The sequence below is a fragment of the Oncorhynchus clarkii genome, chromosome 10 (assembly GCF_045791955.1).
Source record: "Oncorhynchus clarkii lewisi isolate Uvic-CL-2024 chromosome 10, UVic_Ocla_1.0, whole genome shotgun sequence".
Classification (NCBI taxonomy): Eukaryota; Metazoa; Chordata; class Actinopteri; order Salmoniformes; family Salmonidae; genus Oncorhynchus; species Oncorhynchus clarkii.
The window spans coordinates 62,381,068-62,401,713 of NC_092156.1; the positions used below are offsets into that span (position 1 = coordinate 62,381,068).

At 42.2% G+C, this 20,646-nt stretch overlaps 1 protein-coding gene across 1 annotated transcript; it reads left to right on the plus strand.

Moving 5' to 3' along the window:
• The first annotated feature begins 1,616 nt into the window (after positions 1-1,616).
• Positions 1,617-14,043, plus strand: LOC139419706 (uncharacterized). The gene is made up of 7 exons (XM_071169692.1): positions 1,617-2,075; positions 2,293-2,423; positions 2,610-2,777; positions 6,100-6,258; positions 8,298-8,394; positions 8,597-8,718; positions 12,824-14,043. Exons 1-7 carry the CDS (start codon positions 1,793-1,795, stop codon positions 13,760-13,762), a joined length of 1,899 nt encoding a protein of 632 aa, XP_071025793.1. The 5' UTR covers positions 1,617-1,792; the 3' UTR covers positions 13,763-14,043.
• The last annotated feature ends 6,603 nt before the right edge of the window (positions 14,044-20,646 follow it).

Sequence of the window (20,646 nt, forward strand, 5' to 3'; positions counted from 1 at the left end):
ACATACTGTACTGGAGTGTGTAGTGAATCACAGCTAAATGAATAGACTAAATAAATAAAGAAACAAACATAAAAAATAAACCCTCCTATCTAATCCTGTATTACTGAGAAAATTAAAAGAGCCCTGTACTTACATCAACACATGCATCACTGTTTCTTCAACCATACACTCTGTACACCAACCATTTGCATGCTTGCCAACCAAATATAAGGACGAGTTCAATGTACAATGTCCTAAACGCAAACACCACCTCTTCCTTCCTAATTTGAATCTTGGTCCACCGACCTTTCTATGGCCGGCATTTATATGCCAGGTTCTGAGTCCCACCTCTTCTACCACACATCTATCATAATTGCTCTAATCTTACCTTTGGCCTCACCTCGTGGAGCATGAATATAAATTGCATCTTGTTTTTATAGTCCTTTTGACTACCTGGGACCCAGCCACTTCCGTTTACACTGAAAATAAAGGATCTTATTTGTTGGCGTCATAGCTCAAAATTAAATGTGGTTACATTTTTAAAAGTATGCAAGCTGTTTTTTGAAATATGGTACTGCTTATCACATTACACATCAAATTTCCTATGATCAGTATCTTTTAAGCAGAGAGCAGACTTGTTTAGAAAGAACAGCATGTTAGCAAGAATAGATTAGAGCATAATAAAATGACTTTATTCCATCTACTCAGTCAGGTAAATATTCAATGTCCTTGTTCTAGGCTAGGTTTACTGTCTCTCTAAAAACATATTTACGCAAGCCTCTTTCAAATGACAAGTTACCAAATGGTTATTGAGGGGTATGTGGTTAATTACCCTTTTTACCCCAAGACACTTCACATGATAACTATACTATGTCAGCTAAAGAATGGTTCCCAGATCTCCCCTGTGCATATCTCAAGCCCCACTGTTACGTTTCTCCCCGTTGTGGACACTCCTATGTCTGATAAGGTTATTCTAGAAGGAGAAGCTCTTGTAACATAGTTTGCACTTGAGATGGTTTGGGATTAGTTGGACCACAGAGTGAAGGAAAAGCAGTGCTCAGCATATATGGGAACTCCTTCAAGGCTGTTGGAAAAACATTCCTCATGAAGCTGGTTGAGAGAATGCCAAGAGTGTGCAAAGCTGTCATCAAGGCAAATGGTGGCCACTTTGAAGAATATCAAATATATTTTGATTTGTTTAACACTTTTTTTGGTTACTACGTGATTCCATGTGTTATTTCATAGTTTTGATGTGTACACTATTATTCTACAATATAGAAAATAGTAAAAATAAAGAAAAACCTGGAATGAGTAGGTGTGTCAACTTTTGACTGGTACTGTGTATACATCGATATATATTATAGATAACACCCTGTTCTTTCTAAACAGTCTGCTCTGAGTGTCATGGATACTGATCATGAAAAGTTGTGATTGTTAATTTGTATTTATGTATATTTCAGTGGTGGATACACTATGGCTGTGAATTTTTTTGATGAATTTATAATGCAGCAAGCAATAGCATTTCAAAGAGCAGCTCAGAGCACTCCTTGTTCCATTTAATCACGCCCCATGACGCCAACCAATCAAATCCTTTCTCTTCAGTCTAAAAAGGAAGTAAACAGTGACCGATAACAATTTAAACGTTAGCGTTTTTATTGTTATTTTTTAGACATTTATTAACCTAATGGAACTAAAAATATGACTAATTTAACTGCTAAGCATCACATACTTACCCCAAGTAGTCTTTAATTCGCGTTGGAGACAGGACTTGGTTGATAGATGTTATCTAGGTGACGCTAACTAGCTGCTAACAATGGCTGACTGTATGGTTTTTCACACTCAAATAGCCTCCATTATGGAGGTGCTAGCGAATGCAGCCGTGGCAGAGATCTGTAAACTCGTAGACGATGACTACGCAGTGTTTCGTTTGGAAATAACTCAAAGCCAGAAAGAAAACCGGGGTTTGCGGAGGAAATTACAACTACTGGAACTGAAGGTGGCACGGGAGCGCGCAGAGAAGACAATACGAGAGCGCGTCGTCGCCAGTCGTCCCAGTAGTGCCAAGATCGTCGACCGATACAGAGGAATGGCAAGAGGTACATTTTGCCCCGTTCCCTTCTGACCACATGTGTTTGGATAGTATGAAATAATTCCAGTGATTACTTTATCTTGCAAGAAGTTATGAGAAGTGTTACTTACATCCTTGCCAATTATAGACTGCGTCAAAACTCAATAGTGTACAATGGTCAAAAAAGCATTGAGCATTGACAGCACCTAACCTAACTACCTCTTTTCACCCAATCACTCTCTCAGGTGAAGGACAACTCACTGGAAGCCACAGGAACTTTGTGAAGCCAGCGGGCCACAATACATGGAGAAATGACGAACCCATAGCTGTAGATGAAGGGAGTGGAACCTCAACCCAGCACGTTATCGTAATAGAGGTATGTGCAACAGTGGTCCATTAAAATTACAGTACATCAAATGTGACAAGTTTCAGAAAGGCTTCCCTCAGCTATTCACTTGCTTACATGTGCATCCAAATGTATCTGCCATAGGGGAGACTTCCCCACAGCATTGTTATCCATTTCCACTCATGTACTGGTAAAAACCTCCCCTCTTTTTGTCAGTCTGCAGATGCAGAGGCTGCAGGCCCTGGGGTCAAGCAGGAGAGATCTGAAGGAGAGGAGAACCCACGGCACAGCAGAGACATCGAGAATGGACCCTATGAAGCCACGGAGGACCCCACCACTGCTGCTGCCGCATCCCAGCCCAGGACCCGAAGCAGCATCATGGAGGTCAGTGGAAGGCCGGATGCCGTCCTCAATTCAGAGACAGACACCAAGACTTTAACTGTAACACACAGGCTCTTAGACACAGGATCTGAACAAATATCAGACCCAGAGAGACTGGGGCAGGGGCCACTGGGCTGTCCTCCTGCACCCGGCTCAGAGTACTTACCGGTATTTCACCAGAGCCAGAGGCCTGTTCATTCTTGTGGGGATGGTGACACGTTAGACACTGGTGGTGATGATGATCCGTCTTGTTCTTACACTACAGAGATGGACCCTGGCAACATATCCTTGGGTTTAGAGAGACAGACTGATATGTTTAGAGGGGAATGGAACCGGTATAGTAGTAGTGTATACTCTGAAGGGTGCCTAGATAAGAAAGAGGGGGTTATAGTCGTGGATGACGTGACTGTGAAAGTGGAGGGCGACACCCCTCTTCCATGGAATGTAGACAAGACTCACTTAGGGGAAGGACACTCACAGGGCAACACCAGTGACTTCTTAGACTACAGGGAAAGCTTAGAGACAAATCCAAATGTTACGACCCACTCCCCTTTACACGTGTTCACGAATCGCGACCCAGTGTCTACGTCAATGGCACCTTCCGATTCACACAGCCGTGTCCTTTTCGATCAGGCATGGAACTCAAATGACAGGGCTAGAGTCCAGGCTCGGGGAGGGGGAGGAATATCAGGCGGTAGTAAAGAAAAACGGTTCCTCTGCATGTTCTGTAGCAAAGGCTTCAGCTGCTCCCAGAAGGTGGAGATCCACCAGAGGGTCCACACGGGGGAGAAACCCTACAGCTGTACCCAGTGTCACATGCGTTTCACCCAGGCTGGTGACCTGAAGAGGCATCAGAGGGTCCACACAGGGGAGAAACCTTACAGCTGCCCCCAGTGTGAGAAGAGGTTCTCCCGCCACCACCATTTGAAGATGCACTTGAAGGTCCACACAGGAGAGAGGCCGTTTGTCTGAATGCACAGCTGGTAGAGGTTCACCAGCAGAATACACCAGCAGAAAAAACATTCCACTCTATAACACAGCTTCTGACGTTTAAATCAAACCCTGCATTAAAGAAGAAAAAAAATGTCTTTGTTGTCTGCAGAAAAGACCCACAGATGCATTTGTAATAACGAGAGTAACAGATTTCAGTGTTTAATATTCCTGGGTAGAATATTGCATCCAGACATTGTGTGATATATGGAAATGTGTGAGCTGAAAAAGTCTGTTACATAGTGTTTGTACCGTGTAGGCTATATGATGTTCACAAATGACTATTTCATTACTTCTGTTCAACTACTTAATTTTTTCTCAAAGACTCTTTTTGCAAATGTTTATTTGAGACATTTGTATGTGTGGTTTTCATATGGTGTATTTAAAACATGTTTGTTTAATAAACACAAAATAGATATTTCATTCTGACTTTCATTGAAATTTCCTTTTAATATACTGTGCTTTAAGAACATATTCAGACCCCTTGACTATTTCCACATTTGTTACATTTTAGAATAAGGCTGTAAAGTTTAAATTATTTTTTCCCCTCAATCTACACACAATACCCCATAAGGAAAAAGTGAAAACAGGTTTTTAGAGAAAAAAAACCTAATTTACATAAGTATTCAGACCTTTTGCTATGAGACACGAAATTGAGCTCAGGTGAATCCTGTTTCCATTGATCATCCTTGAGATGTTTCAACAGCTTAATTGGAGTCCACCTGTGGTAAATTTAATTTATTGGACATGATTTGGAAAGGCACACACCTGTCTATATAAGGTCCCATATTTGATAGTGCATGTCAGAGCAAAACCATGTCATGAGTTTGAAGGAATTGTCCTTAAAGCGCAGAGACAAGATTGTGTCGAGGCACAGATCTGGGGAAGGGTACCAAAACATTTCTGCAGCATTGAAGGTCCCCAAGAACACAGTGGCCTCCATCATTTTAAATAGAAGAAGTTTGGAACCACCAAGACTCTTCCTACAGCTGGCCGCCCAGCCAAACTGAGCAATCGAGGGAGAAGGGCCTTGGTCGGGGAGGTGACCAAGAACCCGATGGTCACTCTGACAGAGCTCCAGAGTTGCTCTGTGGAGATGGGAGAACCTCTCTGAAGGACAAACATCTCTGCAGTTCTCCACCAATCATGCCTTTATGGTAGAGTGGCCAGACGGAAGCCACTCCTCAGTAAAAGCCACATGACAGCCCGCTTGGAGTTTGCCAAAATGCACATAAAATCTTCAAACAAGATTCTTTGGTCTGATGAAACCAATATTGAACTCTTGGCCTGAATGCCAAGCGTCAAGTTTGGCAGAAACCTGGCACCATCCCTACAGTGTTGCATGGTGGTGGCAGCATCATGCTGTGGGGATGTTTTTCATAGGCAGATACTGGGAGACAAATCGGGATCGAGGGAAAGATGAACGGAGCAAAGTAAAGAGAGATCCTTGATGAAAACCTGCTCCGGACCTTATCCTGGGGCCAAGGTTCACCTTCCAACAGGACAATGACCCGAAGCACACAGCCAAGACAACACGGGAGTTGCTTCAGGACAAGTCTCCAAATGTCCTTGAGTGGTCCAGCCAGAGCCCAGACTTCAACCCAATCTAACATCTCTGGAGAGACCTGAAAATAGCTGTGCAGCGATGCTCCCCATCCAACCTGAAAGAGCTTGAGAGGATCTGCAGGGAAGAATGGGAGAAACTCCCCAAATACAGGTGTGCCAAGCTTGTAGCGTCATACCCAAGAAGTCTCGACACTGCCTAAGGTGCTTCAACAAAGTACTGAGTAAAGGGTCTGAATCCTTATGTAAATGTAATATATCTGTTTATGTTTAATAAATGTGCAAAAATGTCTGTTTTTGCTTTGTCATTATAGGGTATTGTGTGTAGATTGATGAAAGGGAAATAAGGATTTAATCAATTTTAGAATAAAGCTGTAACATAACAAAATGTGGAAAAAGTCAAGGGGTCCGAATGAACTGCACATCAGATCTGATCTCACACTATTCATACACACAACAGCGCTTTATAACCAATATACACTTACTAAATATACTTACACATACCCAGACACTAACAAACACCTACTGTACACTTCAAAATAGTCTAGTCAGGGTTGTATGACTTGACATATGATAGCTAACTTATTTATCCACAACAACATATTTATGTCCACCATGATGGGTTTAACAACAATTAAGTTATTCTGTAACTACAGTATAGGACTCAAGTGTAGTGGGGATGGGTAAACACTCCATGTTGAAAGTGTGTTTATCTGTGTGTAGTTACCTGAGGGAGTATATGTCTGTAGTTTGTATCACCTCTCTCTTCCAGGAGGAGGGTCCAGAGGTGCTGCTGGTGAAGGAGGAGGGGTGTGAGGAGGGTCTGGGGAACCCTGGGGGTACCATGGTCATGGAGGACAACCAGACTACACCTCCAGAACCCACAGAGGACCCGGCTGAGCAGCACAGGACCACACACAGTCTCAGTGAGGTGAGTTCACTGTGAACTACTGTCTGAATGGTATTAGTCTCTCAGAGTAGGAGTGCTGATCTAGGATCAGTTTTGCCTTTTTAGATCGTAATGAATAAGACCTGATTCTCAATCAACACTTCTACTCAGGGTATCTCAGAGTAGGAGTGCTGATCGCTGTTCATAATAAATATGATTGTATGGACAAATCCTATATCAGCACTCCTACACCAAGACACTTTGTGGATACGGGCCCAGGTCTTGATTAATTTAGTCTTAACCTTTCTCGGGCAGGCGTTTCGCTAGCGGAACCTCTCGACAACATTCAGCTGAAAAGGCAGCGCACAAAATTCAAAAATATTTTTTGGAAATATGTAACTTTCTCACATTAACAAGCCCAATAGAGCAAATGAAAGATAAACTTCTTGTTAATCTACCCATCGTGTCCGATTTCAAAAAGGCTTTACAGCGAAAGCACAACATATAATTTTATGTTAGGTGTTAGCCAAGTCAAAAAAACTGCAATTTTTCCAGCCAAAGATAGGAGTCACAAAAAGCAGAAATATAGATAAAATGAATCACTAACTTAATCACTAACTAATCTTCATCAGATGACACTCATAGGACATCATGTTACACAATACATGTATGTTTTGTTCGATAATGTGCATATTTCTATCCAAAAATCTTAGTTTGCATTGGCGCGTTACGTGTAGTAATGTTTTGATTCCAAAACATCTGGTGATTTTGCAGAAATACTCATCATAAACATTGATAAAAGATACAAGTGTTATTCACAGAATTAAAGATCGACTTCTCCTTAATGCAACCGCTGTGTCAGATTTTTTTTTTACTTTACGGAAAAAGCATAATCTGAGTACAGCGCTCAGAGCCCAATCCAGCCAAAGAAATATCCGCCATGTTGGAGTCAACAGAAGTTAGAAATAACATTATAAATATTCCCTTACCTTTGATGATCTTCATCATAATGGACTCCCAGGAATCCCAGTTTGACTATAAATTACTGATTTGTTCCATAAAGTTCCATAAAGTCATAATTTATGTCCAAATAGCCACTTGTTGTTAACGTGTTCAGCCCAGTAATTCATCTTCATGATGCGCGAGCACTACGTCCAGAAAAAAACTCAAAGTTCCATTACAGGTCGTAGAAACAAGTCAAACGATGTATGGAATCAATCTTTAGGATGTTTTTAACATAAATCATCAATAAGGTTCCAACCGGAGAATTCCTATGTCTGAAGAAAAGCACTGGAACGAGAGCTAACTCTGTCGGGAGCGCACGTCACGAGCCTGCGACACTCTGCCAGACCCATGACTCATTCAGCTCCCATTCCCCCCTCCTTTATAGCAGATGCCTGAAAAAAGTTTCTAAAGACGGTTGACATCTAGTGGAAGCCTTAGGAAGTGCAACTTGACCCCATAGACACTGTATTCGGTAGGCCAAGCTTTGAAAAACTACAAACCTCAGATTTCCCACTTCCTGGTTGGTTTCTTCTCAGGTTTTCACCTGCCATATGAGTTCTGCTATACTCACAGACATCATTTAAACAGTTTTAGAAACTTCAGAGTGTTTTCTATCCAATACTAATAATAATATGCATATATTAGCATCTGGGACAGAGTAGGAGGCAGTTCACTCTGGGCACGCTATTCATCCAAAAGTGAAAATGCTGCCCCCTATCCCAAAAAGGTTAAGTCTGGGACCATGCCTTTGAATGATCAAACCATTAAAGGGGTAAGTCAGATGAACTGGTGGATACCATTTTTCATCTCTGCGTCCAATATCCAGGAAGTTAGAGGGAATTTCACGAGCCAGTGCTAACTTGCTTAGCACAAAAACTGGATTAGGTGTAAACGAAGACTTCCATTCTTTGCACTAAGCTTGTTAGCACAGCCAGTTGCCAAAATCCCAAACTATCCTTTTAAAGAGTGCCAAGTAATCAAATAAATGACAATGTTTGCATAGTATCCATGGCAATCCCTCATTGCCCAATCAAATCATATCAGATTTCTTGATCCTCTCCCTCTATCTCTTACAGTCAGTAGACAAAGAGGATGGGATGCCTGATCTGCAGCTGGTCAAAGAGGAGACAATAGAGAACAGACCAGAGAGTGGACTAAAGATCTGGGATGAAGGTAAGGGAGAAATACATATCGAGAACATATATATACTATGTGTATATATACATCAATAGGAATAGAGATGCACCTACGTAACATGAAATAAATACAACTTGTGTTTATCTACTCAAACAAACATTATAATGTTTGAACTTGACCAGGTAATTGACTCAAACTCCATATGTTGAGTTTTCTGCCATGTAACCTCTTCCTGCAGGTGGTTGGCTCGAAGCTAACAGAGGAGACTGGGCAGTCATCTTGGATTCCCAGACCGGTGCAGCCAAGGTTCCTGTGGACGACGTCACCGAGCAGGCCAGGACCGGAGGCGACATAGTGGAGGTCAGTGGATGGGAAAGTGTCCTCAGCTCTGGGCTGGGCAACAACACTGTTAACCACAACCAGAAACAGACAGTCGAACACAAAACAACATCTCCATGACCTCAGACTGGCTGAGACTAGGGCGAGGTGTAGATTTGGTCTACGGGGACGGGGTGTCCGTATGTGGTGGGAAAGAACAGACACGGCTAGTGATGCTCCTATAGTTGTGATTCACAGAGACTGATGGCACATCAGGTTAACCCCCGAACAGGTATTACCTTTAGCCTGCCTTCGATTAGCCTGATGACTCACACCAAATTATTTATCTTCTTATTTAGCTTCACACTTTACTCTGAGACTGCCATCATTGAAGTCGTTTGTGGTGATGAGGGGCGTTGTACAAAACAAAGTCATCAGCGATTGTATCGTCTCTAACCAGTCAGAGTATTTGTATTTATGAAGGATATCGTTGTGGAAATCTGTTGAAGCTCAAGTCGGCTACACAATGCAATGCTCTTTCTATTGGCTGGCTGGCTAGCTATGTAGCAAGCTAGCAAACACAGCTACAAACAATAATACCAAATATAATATCAGCATGTGACGTAGCTATTTAGCTGTTAAATCGCCTAAACAACCTGCAATATCAATCTCACCATGTTCAACCTGCAGATTGATGTGCCTCACAATGGAGTCTAACATTGGCAACAGCAAATATACTTTTGAGGAGATGCCAGCATGGTGCATTCTGAGCAATTCAAAAACTCAACATTAGCGCAATGTTTGTCAAGAAGAAGTACAACATTACAAATATTTTCAGAGATTTTAAATAACTAACTGTAATATCATATAGCTTTGGAATCGTGACATTATGTACTTTAGAGGAAAATAGGCATGTTTCTCGACATATACACTGACTTTGAGAAGGGATTGCGTGATGATTAGCTTAGAAACTGCGTGACGCAGTATGACAACATGAATGCGATTGGTCGACAGTCTGCTGGGTGGGGCTTTAAACGTTGCTTCATTCATTGGATTCCTATCTCCTTTCTGTAACATCTTTGTCAACGGCACTATGATATGCACCCCGGATTAAAGAGGCAGACAAATAGGAAAAATGTGCAAGACCCTCTGTTAAATTACACATTTCTTGAGGTAGGAATATCGCCAAAATATGTTCCAAGGCTCATTGGAGAGAAGACATCCTCCCTGAGTTATGACATTGGACAGTATTGAAATCTGAGATGTATGATAGATGTTTTCACGATCTAAAGTAATATTCCTATTAACTTCCAGAGTAGTGAGATACTTAACGCGGTGCTACATCATACCGGACGCATTTCTGCCTGCTTGAACGCCAGTAACTCAGATACGCATGAAAACATGAAATAGCCCAGGGAATCGATAGAACATCACTCAGAGATGCACAAAAACAATATAACATTCAAAATGGGTGAACCTTGCCTTTAAGGCAGCTAGTATATATACAAATATTACATGACATTACATTTGCACTTTTCACAACACCTTAAGTATGTGCCCTCAGGCCACTACTCCACAACATCTTATTTACAACACAAAATCCATGTGTACGTGTGTGTAGAGTGTGTGTGTTAGCATGTGTATGTGTGTGTCTGTTCCTATGTGTGTGTGTCTCTTCATAGTCCCCGCTGTTCCATAAGGTGTATTTATCTGTTCTTTAAATCTGATTATACTGCTTGCATCAGTTACCTAATCTGGAATAGAGTTCCATGTAGTCATGGCTCTATGTAGTACTGTGGTCCTCCCATAGTCTGTTCTGAACTTTGGATCTGTGAATAGACCTCTGGTGGCATGTCTTGTGGGGTATGCATGGGTGTCCGAGCTGTTTGCTAGTAGTTTCAACAGACAGCTCGGTGCATTCAACATTTTAACAGCACTTACAAAACAAGTGATGAAGTCAATCTCTCCTCTACTTTGAACCATGAGAGATTGACATGCATATTATTAATGTTAGCACTCCGTGTACATTTAAGGGCCAGCCGTGCTGCACCGGTTCTGAGCCAATTGTAATTTTCCTAAGTCCATATTTGTGCGCCAAAACTAGGGCCTGTAGAACCTGCCTTATTGATAGTGTTGTTAAGAAGGCAGAGCAGCACTTTATTATGGACAGACTTCTCCCCAGATTTAGTTGAAGTTTGGGGTTTAGAGTATCAAAGCCAATGACGAATTTTCAAACCTCCGCTTTACCCATGTGTGTTCTGGCTCTGGCCCAACCCATCGGTTTCTGGACCAATCAGTCGGGCCCAGATGCGTTCGCATTGGTGAAGGGTCGGGGAGGTACTCAGATCCAGACTCATTGCGGAGAAGAAAATTACAGTTGCAGTCGGAAGTTTACATACACCTTAGCCAAATATATTTCAACTCAGTTTTTTGCAATTCCTGGCATTTAATCCTCGTAAAAATTCTCCGTCTTAGGTCAGTTAGGATCACCACTTTATTTTAAGAATGTGAATAGTAGAGAGAGATTTATTTCGGCTTTTATTTCTTTCATCACATTCCCAGTGGGTCAGAAGTTTACATGCACTCAATTAGTATTTGGTAGCATTGCCTTTAAATTGTTTAACTTGGGACAAACGTTTCGGGAAGCCTTCCACAAGCTTCCCACAATAAGTTGGGTGAATTTTGGCCCATTCCTCCTGACAAAGCTATTGTAACTGAGTCAGGTTTGTAGGCCTCCTTGCTCGCACACGCTTTTTCAGTTCTGCCCACAAACTTTCTATAGGATTGAGGTCAGGGCTTTGTGACGGCCACTCCAATACCTTGACTTTGTTGTCCTTAGGCCATTTTGCAACAACTTTGGAAGTATGCTTGGGGTCATTGTCCATTTGCAAGACCCATTTGCGACCAAGCTTTAACTAATGTCTTGAGGTGTTGCTTCAATATATCCACATTATTTTCCCATGTCATGTTGCCATCTATTTTGTGAAGTGCACCAGTCCCTCCTGCAGCAAAGCACCCCCACAACATGATGCTGCCACCCCCGTGCTTCACGTTTGGGATTGTGTTCTTCGGCTTGCAAGCCTCCCCCTTTTTCCTCAAAACATAACGATGGTCATTATGGCCTAACAGTTCTATTTTTGTTTCATCAGACCAGAGGACATTTCTCCAAAAAGTACAATCTTTGTCCCCATGTGCAGTTGCAAACCGTAGCCTGGCTTAATTATGGCGGTTTTGGAGCAGTGGCTTTTTCCTTGCTGAGCAGCCTTTCAGGTTATGTCATGTCGATATAGGACTTGTTTTACTGTGGATATAGATACTTTTGTATCTGTTTCCTCCAGCATCTTCACATCCCCCCTCTACTGGGGGATGGATGTAAAAATCGCTCAAAATCAGCCATTGGAGCCCATACAAATTAGAACCAAGGTTGTCTTGTTAAAACTTTTTAATTCTCTTACTTTAAATACTATGACTGTTTTCTCATTAGCTGAGATTTGTGTTTGAAATGTCCCATACTTTGTTGTTATCTTTATCAACCCACTGCATACCCCTAATAATATATATTTTCGGGTGCAGGGTGTGCTATTAGCATGCTAACAAACAGGCTGGTAGAATAGTTAGCATAGTTAGCCATCGTTAGCATTCACTGTCTGAAGTAACTTAAGTGTAGTGGAGTTGACTAATGACTGACATGAATATATATATATAATTCACAACATTTGGACGGAAGCTATAATCTAGTTAGTTAAAAATATATATATCTGTGTCATTATTGCTTGAATTCAGGCTTGGCTTAAGTGCTTTCAATGGGAAAGATTGGTTCAGTACCACACTTCTGTGATTTTCGTTGAAAACGTCACTGTCCCATATGGAGTGTATGACCATCTTGTTGAAATCAAATACAAAATTGAATCTGTGCTGACGGACTTGGTTATTTTTGTATCATTGCAGGGACTAAGTTTCCTATATCTCAGCCCAACCAAAACATACTTCATTCTTGAATCAACACAGGGATTTTCTTTAAAAAAAATAAACTCCAATGTTTCCATATGGGTAGGTAGTTGACTGTGGTTAGCATTTTATAATGTCATGTTTCTGTGTGTACAGCAAGGTGTTTCTTATATAAAAATGTATCAATTTGTATTTACAGTCTGCAGTCCATGAGGACGTGCTGATATCTGGTGTTGCTGGCGGGAGAGACTGGACCTCTGAAGCGGCTGGTCTCAAACCCTGGCCCCGGATCAGGACACTGGATCAGGAGCCGTCGCTCTTCCTTCGCGAGTCAGAACCAGGACCCAAACGCGAAGAACAGAGACCCCACCACCACACAGAACACAACCAGTGGACAGGTGGACTGAACAACAGTCCTGGTGGTCATCAGAGAGACAGAGGCTCCAGTCAGGGATCCAGTCTGCAGCCCAGACCCTTCTCTTCACAGTCTCAGTGCAGGGATGAAGCAGGGCCTGGGGCTGATAGAGATAGACCCTCCTGTTCCTATGATACAAACACCACAGTATCCATGATGAACAGAGCAGGTCACATTGGGCTTCAGCCTTCACAGAGAGTGGTGGGAGACCCCCCTGGTGGGAGTCTAACAGGAAGTCTGTCTTCTCCTTCAGGGTCTCGTCTAATGCCTGGTGACTGGGTTCATAGAAAGCCTGGGCCTGGGTCTAGCCTTCCTCAGTTACCGCATGGTTTCCCCACCAATACAGACAGGGTCAGGATGGGCGTTCACCACAATAAGTACTTATCCTGTAACATAGCACATAATCCTAACCACACCCAAACAATGGCTAGAGGTCAAGGAGGGAGCTCAAATACTAACCACCTGAGGGTGGTTGCTCCTGCTTCTACCTCCTCTGGTGTCATTGGGACACAACGTGGGAGGCCGAGCATTAGGACGGACGCCGACAAGCCATACACCTGCCCCACATGTGGGAAGCGCTTCACTGAGGCGAACTATGTGAAGAGGCACCAGACCGTTCACACCAAGGAGAGGCCCTTCAAGTGCAAACGATGTTACAAGAGCTTTTCCTTCCTAAGTAGCCTTATCAGACATAGGAGTATCCACAACGTGGAAAAATTGTAGCAGTGTGGCTTGAGATGTACACAGGGGATATCTGGAAACCATTATTTAGCTTAGCAATTCTCAACTGGTGGGTCGCAGGAAGGTTTGGAATGGGTGACGGGTGTCTAAGTAAAAATGCTTATATATACAGTTGAAGTTGGAAGTTTACATACACCTTAGCCAAGTACATTTAAACTCAGTTTTTCACAATTCCTGACATTTAATCCTATTAAAAATTCCCTGTCTTAGGTCAGTTAGGATCACCACTTTATTTTAAGAATGTGAAATGTCAGATTAATAGTAGAGAGAATGATTTATTTCAGCTTTTATTTCTTTCATCACATTCCCAGTGGGTCAGAAGTTTCCATGCACTCAACTAGTATTTGGTAGCATTGCCTTCAAATTGCTTAACTGGGCCAAAAGTTTTGGATAGCCTTCCACAAGCTTCCCACAATAAGTTGGGTGAATTTTGGCCCATTCCTCCTGACAGAGCTGGTGTAACTGAGTCAGGTTTGTAGGCCTTCTTGCTCGCACACGCTTTTTCAGTTCTGACCACACATTTTCTATAGGATTGAGGTCAGGGCTTTGTGATGGCCACTCCAATACCTTGACTTTGTTGTCCTTAAGCCATTTTGCCACAACTTTGGAAATATGCTTGGGGTCATTGTCCATTTGGAAGATCCATTTGCGACCAAGCTTTAACTTCCTAACTAATGTCTTGAGATGTTGCTTCAATATATACACACAATTTTCCTTCCTCATGATGCCATCTATTTTGTGAAGTGCACCAGTCCCTCCTGCAGCAAAGCACCCCTACAACATGATGCTGCAACCCCAGCTCTTCACGGTTGGGATGGTATTCTTCGGCTTGCAAGCCTCCCCCTTTTTCCTCCAAACATAACGATGGTCATTATGGCCAAACAGTTCTATTTTTGTTTCATCAGACCAGAGGACATTTCTCCAAAAAGTACGATATTTGTCCCCTTGTGCAGTTGCAAACCGGCTTTTTTATGGCGCTTTTGGAGCCTTTCAGGTTATGTCGATATAGGACTTTTACTGTGGATATACACTGCTCAAAAAAATAAAGGGAACACTAAAATAACACATCCTAGATCTGAATGAATGAAATATTCTTATTAAATACTTTTTTCTTTACATAGTTGAATGTGCTGACAACAAAATCACACAAAAATTATCAATGGAAATCAAATTTATCAACCCATGGAGGTCTGGATTTGGAGTCACACTCAAAATTAAAGTGGAAAACCACACTACAGGCTGATCCAACTTTAATGTAATGTCTTTAAAACAAGTCAAAATGAGGCTCAGTAGTGTGTGTGGCCTCCACGTGCCTGTATGACCTCCCTACAACACCTGGGCATGCTCCTGATGAGGTGGCGGATGGTCTCCTGAGGGATCTCCTCCCAGACCTGGACTAAAGCATCCGCCAACTCCTGGACAGTTTGTGGTGCAACGTGGCGTTGGTGGATGGAGCGAGACATGATGTCCCAGATGTGCTCAATTGGATTCAGGTCTGGGGAACGGGCGGGCCAGTCCATAGCATCAATGCCTTCCTCTTGCAGGGACTGCTGACACACTCCAGCCACATGAGGTTTAGCATTGTCTTGCATTAGGAGGAACCCAGGGCCAACCGCACCAGCATATGGTCTCACAAGGGGTCTGAGGATCTCATCTTGGTACCTAATGGCAGTCAGGCTGCCTCTGGCGAGCACATGGAGGGCTGTGCGGCCCCAAAGAAATGCCACCCCACACCATGACTGACCCACCGCCAAACCGGTCACGCTGGAGGATGTTGCAGGCAGCAGAACGTTCTCCACGGCGTCTCCAGTCTGTCACATGTGCTCAGTGTGAACCTGCTTTCATCTGTGAAGAGCACAGGGCGCCAGTGGCGAATTTGCCAATCTTGGTGTTCTCTGGCAAATGAAAAACATCCTGCACGGTGCTGGGCTGTAAGCACAACCCCCACCTGTGGACGTCGGGCCCTCATACCTCATGGAGTCTTTTTCTAACCGTTTGAGCAGACACATGCACATTTGTGGCCTGCTGGAGGTCATTTTGCAAGGCTCTGGCAGTGCTCCTCCTGATCCTCCTTGCACAAAGGCGGAAGTAGCAGTCCTGCTGCTGGGTTGTTGCCCTCCTACGGCCTCCTCCAAGTCTCCTGATGTACTGGCCTGTCTCCTGGTAGCGCCTCCATGCTCTGAACACTACGCTGACAGACACAGCAAACCTTCTTGCCACAGCTCGCATTGATGTGCCATCCTGGATGAGCTGCACTACCTGAGCCACTTGTGTGGGTTGTAGACTCCGTCTCATGCTACCACTAGAGTGAAAGCACCGCCAGCATTCCAAAGTGACCAAAACATCAGCCAGGAAGCATAGGAACTGAGAAGTGGTCTGTGGTCCCCACCTGCAGAACCACTCCTTTATTGGGGGTGTCTTGCTAAGTGCCTTTAATTTCCACCTGTTGTCTATTCCATTTGCACAACAGCATGTGAAATTTATTGTCAATCAGTGTTGCTTCCTAAGTGGACAGTTTGATTTCACAGAAGTGGGATTGACTTGGAGTTACATTGTGTTGTTTAAGTGTTCCCTTTATTTTTTTGAGCAGTGTAGATTTGTAGTACCTGTTTCCTCCAGCATCTTCACAAGGTCCTTTGCTGTTGTTCTGGGAGTGATTTGCACTTTTCGCAACAAAGTATGTTAATCTCTAGGAGACAGAACGCGTCTCCTTCCTGAGCGGTATGATGGCTGCATGGTCCCATGGTGTTTATTCTCGCGTACTATTGTTTGTACAGATGAATGTGGTACATTTAGGCGTTTGGCAATTGCTCCTAAGTATGAACCAGATTTGTGGAGGTCTCCAAATTTTCTTCTGAGGTCTTGGCTGATTTATTTTGATTTTCCCATGACGTCAAGCAAAGAGGCACTGAGTTTGAAGGTGGGCCTTGAAATACATCCACAGGTAGACCTCCAAATGACTCAAATTATGTAAATTAGCCTATCAGAAGCTTCTAAAGCCATGACATCATTTTCTGGAATTTTACAAGCTGTTTAAAGGCACAGTCAACTTAGTGTATGTAAACTTCTGACCCACTGGAATTGTGATACAGTGAATGATAAGTGAAATAATCTATCTGTAAACAACTGTGTCATGCACAAAGTAGATGTCCTAACCTACTTGCCAAAACTATAGTTTGTTCACAAGAAATTTGTGGAGTGGTTGAAAATCGAGTTTTAATGACTCCAACCTAAGTGTATGTAAACTTCCGACTTCAACTGTATATATGTGTAAATATATATAATACATATATACTGTATATTTTTCTTCTTTATTTTTACAAAAATACTAGCCTCAACTTAAACGACGAAATGATAATGAACTTACATTTTTCAGAGAATAAATTACTTTGAAGATTTTTTTAATCACAGTATTTTAATATAGAGTTATTAGCAGTGCCATTTTTGATAAATGTTGTGTTCTCAAACCAGTGAGTATTTATTGACAATGAAAGAGGTGGGAATGTTGTTCCATTGTCATATAATTGCTACATTTAATATCAATATGGAATTAAAAATAGTTTTCCAGATTGTATTTTTTGCGGTTCTTTTTCGTGATGCGAATATTGGGTCGCGACAGACAATCTGGTTCAATTTGGGTCCCGAGGCAAAACCAGTTGAGAACAATTCTCTTTAGCTGACATATTATAGTCATCATGTGAAGTGTACTGGGGTAAGAGTTTTTAAAATTATTATTACTAAGTCCCTCAGTTGAGCATCTGGGTACGCTCACATTGTCACATGATACTGACTTGTTGTTTGATGTTCTGGCATAGCCAAAACACTGTCATTTTATTAAAGTTTAACACTATTTACTAATGATTGGGGGTGGGCATCGATACATTTACATATCAGGATATTATTTTTTACAATATATTGTATTATTTTTGCGTTAGTCGGCTGTACCTGCACCAAAACTCCAGTATTTTTCCTTCATAGCTTGTTCTCCATCTTATTTTTCAAGATGGATCCAAGATATTTTCAGCACTTATTTTCATGACTGATTAAAACTAGTTTTGTAATGTCTCTCTTGTCCCAATGCAGCAGACATATGTTGAGCAATATGTTTGGAACATCGAATTGCAATAAAGTTACAGTATTGAATCCCAATACATATAGAAGCGTGAGAATTGCAATACATATCGTTTCGGCACCTAATTATCGTTTTAGTATAGTATTGAGAGGTCCCTGGCAGTTTCCAACATTACATACGAACATATACTGAACAAAAATATAAACACGCAACAATTTCAACATTTTTACTAAGTTACAGTTCATATAAGGAAATCAGTCAATTGAAATAAATGTATTAGGCCCTAATCTAGGGATTTCACATGACTAGACAGGGGTGCAGCCATGATTGGGCCTGGGAGGGCATAGGCCCACCCACTTGTGAGCCAGGTCCACCCACTGGGGAGCCAGCCCCAGCCAATCAGAATGAGTTTTTCCCCACAAAATGGCTTTATTACAGACAGAAATACTCCTCAGTTTCATCAGCTGTCCGGGTGGTTGGTCTCAGATGATACCGCCGATGAAGAAGCCGGATGTGGAGGTCCTGGGCTGGTGTGGTCACACCTGATCTGCGGTTGTGAGGCCGGTTGGACATACTGGCAAAATCTTTCAAATGACATTGGAGGCGGCTTATAATAGAGAAATTAACAATCGGGCTCCTGAGTGGCGCAGCGGTCTAAGGCACTGCATCTCAGTGCTGGAGACGTCACTACAGACCCTGGTTCAATTCCAGGCTGTATCACAACCGGCCGTGATTGGGAGTCCCATAGGGCGTTGCACAATTGGCCCAGGGTCGTTAGGGTTTGGCTGGGGTAGGCCGTCATTGTAAATAAGAATTTGTTCTTAACTGACTTGCCAAGTTAAATAAAGGTTAAATAAAAAATTATCTGGCAACAGCTCCGGTGGACATTCCTGCAGTCAGCATGTCAATTGCACGCTCACTCAAAACTTGAGACATCTGTGGCATTGTGTTGTGTGACAAAACTGCACATTTTAGAGTGGCCTTTTATTGTCCCCAGCTCAAGGTGCACCTTTGTAATGATCATTCTGTTTAATCAGCTTCTTGATATGCCACACCTCTCAGGTGGATAGATTATCTTGGCAAAGGAGAAATGCTCACTAACAGGACGTAAACAAATATGTGCACAAAATTTGAGTGAAATAAGCATTTTGTGCATGTGGAAAATTTGTGGGATCTGCTATTTCAGCTCATGAAAAATGTGACCAGAACTTTACATGTTGCGTTTATATTTTTGTTCAGTATATTTACCTTCTGAATTTGTTTTTTCTTATGTTCTATTCATAAAATATACCATGTTTTTTTATAACACCTTTATAACAAGCCAAGTCTGCTGAGATGTAAACCTGAGGTCTTGCTTTCATTTGGGGAACAAGTCCAAAAACAACCCTTACTGTGGCCTTTCCCCTATAGCCCTCCCATGGCACTATGTAGTAGCTAAAGATATTTTTTCGTCCTCCCCTGTATCCACTTTAATCTTCCATATCTGTTATTATGTGTATTGTGGTTATGAAAATCCCAATGGCTGTAGCAAACATTGACCCTCAGTAATTGACTTTCTCAGTCACACACTCAAAGTTGGCTTTATTTATACTGATGTACGTCACTGATAATTTCTCTATTATCAATGCAACAATCACCAAAACATGCTCAAGTCAAGTCCCTCAACTGTTTCTCTTATTAAAACCCCAGAGCTCAAATGCTTATCTATCATCTGTGGTATGGGATCTTTACAAACAGTCCTTGACCTCAAGCTGTTTGTAGTAAATGGCCTGAAAGCTTCAGGTCTTGTGATGACAGGTGAAATATTAAACATGAACTAAAGTACACCTGTACTTGATATTCCAGATTGAAAACTAGGGAGTGTACATCCTTTTAACTTCTGATCAGGAGGGTAATTAACCACATACCCCCTCATTAACCCTTTGTTAACTTGTCATTTGAAACAGGCTTGTCTGTTTTTTTAAAGACCGTAAACCTAGGTTAGAACAAGGACAGATTAATATTTACCTTTCTGATGTGATGTAGCTGGAATAAAGTAATTATATTATTTTCTACTCTAGCTAACACACTGTTCTTTCTAAACTAGTCTGGTCTGAGCTTTTATTTATTTTACTAGGCAAGTAATTTAAGATCAAATTCTTATTTTCAATGACAGCCTAGGAACAGTGGATTAACTGCCTTGTTCAGGGGCAGAACGACAGATTTTTTTATCTTGTCAGCTCAGGTATTTGATCTTGCAACCTTCCGGTTACTAGTCCAATACTCTAACCACTAGGCTGCCTGCCGCCCCAAGCTTGAAAGATAGTGATCATGAATAGGAGACACTTCAAGTATGCACACTTCAAAGAACAGTGTGCATACCTTTTTCATTCGACGACACCCTTTGAGCTATGATGCAAACCAGTAAGATCCTTTGTAAACAGAAGTGAACATTGACCGAGAACATTGAAGCAAGGCAGTAAGTCACAGAACAGTAATTTTCCGGTCACATCTGGGAAACCGGAATGCTTACAGACCTGCTCTCAGATGCAGAGTAGCCCACATTTTGCGAGCAAGGAGAGGCCAGAGAAAGCCAGACGAATAAATTGAACTAAGGAACAGATGTTGTGTATTGGAGAAAGGCCATCAGTGCGGGTTCTGCAAACAATACAGTGGGTGAAGGCGCGGCATGAGCATGGTGAACGGAAAGATGTGGTTATGGACAGGGAGGAAGAAGAGCCTAGTGTAGGGAAGATGTGTGTTGAGGAAGAATGCTGCCAAGTACAAACCGTACTCTGCTGTTTCTGATGGCTCA

Excerpts from the sequence above, each read along its gene's own strand:
- LOC139419706 (XM_071169692.1), top strand. The coding sequence starts at position 1,793 with ATGGCTGACTGTATGGTTTTTCACACTCAAATAGCCTCCATTATGGAG. Across the intron at positions 8,395-8,596 it reads ACTAAAGATCTGGGATGAAG|GTGGTTGGCTCGAAGCTAAC; the intron begins GTAAGGGAGAAA and ends CTCTTCCTGCAG. Across the intron at positions 8,719-12,823 it reads CCGGAGGCGACATAGTGGAG|TCTGCAGTCCATGAGGACGT; the intron begins GTCAGTGGATGG and ends TTGTATTTACAG.